Here is a 2,440-nt window from a genome sequence, read left to right as displayed (position 1 = left end):
GGCATGATCTCAGCTCACAAAACCTCTGCCTCCTGAGTTCAAGAGATTCTCCTGCCTCAGCCTCCTGAGTAGCTGGGACCACAGGTGCACGCCACCACACCCGGCTAATTTTTGTGTTTTTAGTAGAGATGGGATTTTGCCATGTTGCCAGGCTGGTCTCCAACTCCTGGCCTCAAGTGATCTGCCTGCCTCGGCCTCCCAAAGTGCTGGGATTACAGGCGTGAGCCACCATACCTTGCCAAGCTGAGATCTTAAGGCAACCAACTAGCTTGAAATCTAAGGAGAGATGGGGGCCTGCTGAGAGAGACAAAATGCAAGCCTTTGCTTCCCTAGGCCAGATGCAGTTGCTAAGACAAATTAAATATTTTTCATTCTTCTTCTCATCATGGCGGACCCTAGCGATAAGGCGCTTCAGGACTACCGCAAGAAGCTGCTTGAGCACAAGGAGATCGACGGCCGTTTTAAGGAGTTAAGGGAACAATTAAAAGAACTTACCAAGCAGTATGAAAAGTCTGAAAATGATCTGAAGGCCCTACAAAGTGTTGGGCAGATTGTGGGTGAAGTGCTTAAACAGTTAACTGAAGAAAAATTCATTGTTAAAGCTACCAATGGACCAAGATACGTTGTGGGTTGTCGTCGACAGCTTGACGAAAGTAAGCTGAAGCCAGGAACAAGAGTTGCTTTGGATATGACTACACTAACTATCATGAGATATTTGCCAAGAAAGGTGGATCCACTGGTTTATAACATGTCTCATGAGGACCCTGGGAATGTTTCTTATTCTGAGATTGGAGGGCTATCAGAACATATCCGGGAATTAAGAGAGGTGATAGAATTACCTCTTACAAACCCAGAGTTATTTCAGCGTGTAGGAATAATACCTCCAAAAGGCTGTTTGTTATATGGACCACCAGTACGGGAAAAACACTCTTGGCACGAGCCGTTGCCAGCCAGCTGGACTGCAATTTCTTAAAGGTTGTATCTAGTTCTATTGTAGACAAGTACATTGGTGAAAGTGCTCGTTTGATCAGAGAAATGTTTAATTATGCTAGAGATCATCAACTATGCATCATTTTTATGGATGAAATAGATGCTATTGGTGGTCGTCGGTTTTCTGAGGGTACTTCAGCTGACAGAGAGATTCAGAGAACGTTAATGGAGTTACTGAATCAAATGGATGGATTTGATACTCTGCATAGAGTTAAAATGATCATGGCTACAAACAGACCAGATACACTGGATCCTGCTTTGCTGCATCCAGGAAGATTAGGTAGAAAAATACATATTGATTTACCAAATGAACAAGCAAGATTAGACATACTGAAAATCCATGCAGGTCCCATTACAAAGCACGGTGAAATAGATTATGAAGCAATTGTGAAGCTTTCAGATGGCTTTAATGGAGCAGACCTGAGAAATGTTTGTACTGAAGCAAATATGTTCGCAATTCGTGCTGATCATGATTTTGTAGTACAGGAAGACTTCATGAAAGCAGTCAGAAAAGTGGCTGATTCTAAGAAGCTGGAGTCTAAATTGGACTACAAACCTGTGTAATTTACTGTAAGATTTTTGATGGCTGCATGACAGATGTTGGCTTAATGTAAAAATAAAGTTAAAGAAAATAATGTATGTATTGGCAATGATGTCATTGAAAGTATATGAATAAAAATATGATAAAATCATAAAAATTAGTAATTCAACTTTTAAGATACAGAAGAAATTTGTATGTTTGTTAAAGCTGCATTTATTGCAGCAAGTTACAAAGGGAGAGTGTTGAAGCTTTTCATTTTTGCTGTGTGAGCATTTTGTAAAATATTGAAAGTGGTTTGAGATAGTGGTATAAGAAAGCATTTCTTCTGACTTATTTTGTATCATTTGTTTTCCTCATCTAAAAAGTTGAATAAAATCTGTTTGATTCAAGAAAAAATATTTTTCATTCTTTATAATTTCTAAGTTTCCTCTGTATTTTGTAATGTTTACTATATATTCATATAGTAATTTGTATAGGTCAAGTTATAAGCAAGTTTGGTCTCATGAGTTTAATGTAAATCATCTGAATAGTCAATAGTTAAATACATAAACACCTCAATTAGGGAATATTGCATTCTGAAAAATAATTTTTCAGACAATCAAAGTTTAATCCCATAATTTCCAAGGCTTTGTTTTTATCAGTTCCCAGTGGAACTCTTCTGAAATGCGCTATACTTTTCCCTCCTTTATTAAATAGAGTATACTAATAATTACACATGTATAGGCTAGCGGATCCTCTGAACTTTCATTGCTGCACTGTGCTTGAAAACCATCATGTCCTTAAGGGCCACAGCACCAGGAGAAGCCCTTGAATTCATTTAAAGATATGCTAATCTAGCTATTATTTTCTTCAGGAAAACCTCTAAAGGCCGTCTTCTGCAATGACATAATGCCTAGTGGATTACCCTAG

At 38.4% G+C, this 2,440-nt stretch overlaps 1 protein-coding gene across 1 annotated transcript; it reads left to right on the top strand.

Annotated features, from left to right (window-relative positions):
* Positions 1-381: 381 nt before the first annotated feature.
* On the top strand, positions 382-1,633 carry LOC129042469 (26S proteasome regulatory subunit 10B-like). The gene is given in 2 exon segments (XM_054498551.2): positions 382-911; positions 914-1,633. Coding segments are annotated over 2 exon segments (1,167 nt in total). The 5' UTR covers positions 382-385; the 3' UTR covers positions 1,555-1,633.
* Positions 1,634-2,440: the final 807 nt, after the last annotated feature.

This window comes from Pongo pygmaeus, chromosome 7, assembly GCF_028885625.2.
Source record: "Pongo pygmaeus isolate AG05252 chromosome 7, NHGRI_mPonPyg2-v2.0_pri, whole genome shotgun sequence".
Lineage (NCBI taxonomy): Eukaryota > Metazoa > Chordata > Mammalia > Primates > Hominidae > Pongo > Pongo pygmaeus.
This window is presented reverse-complemented; position numbering and strand designations above follow the sequence as displayed.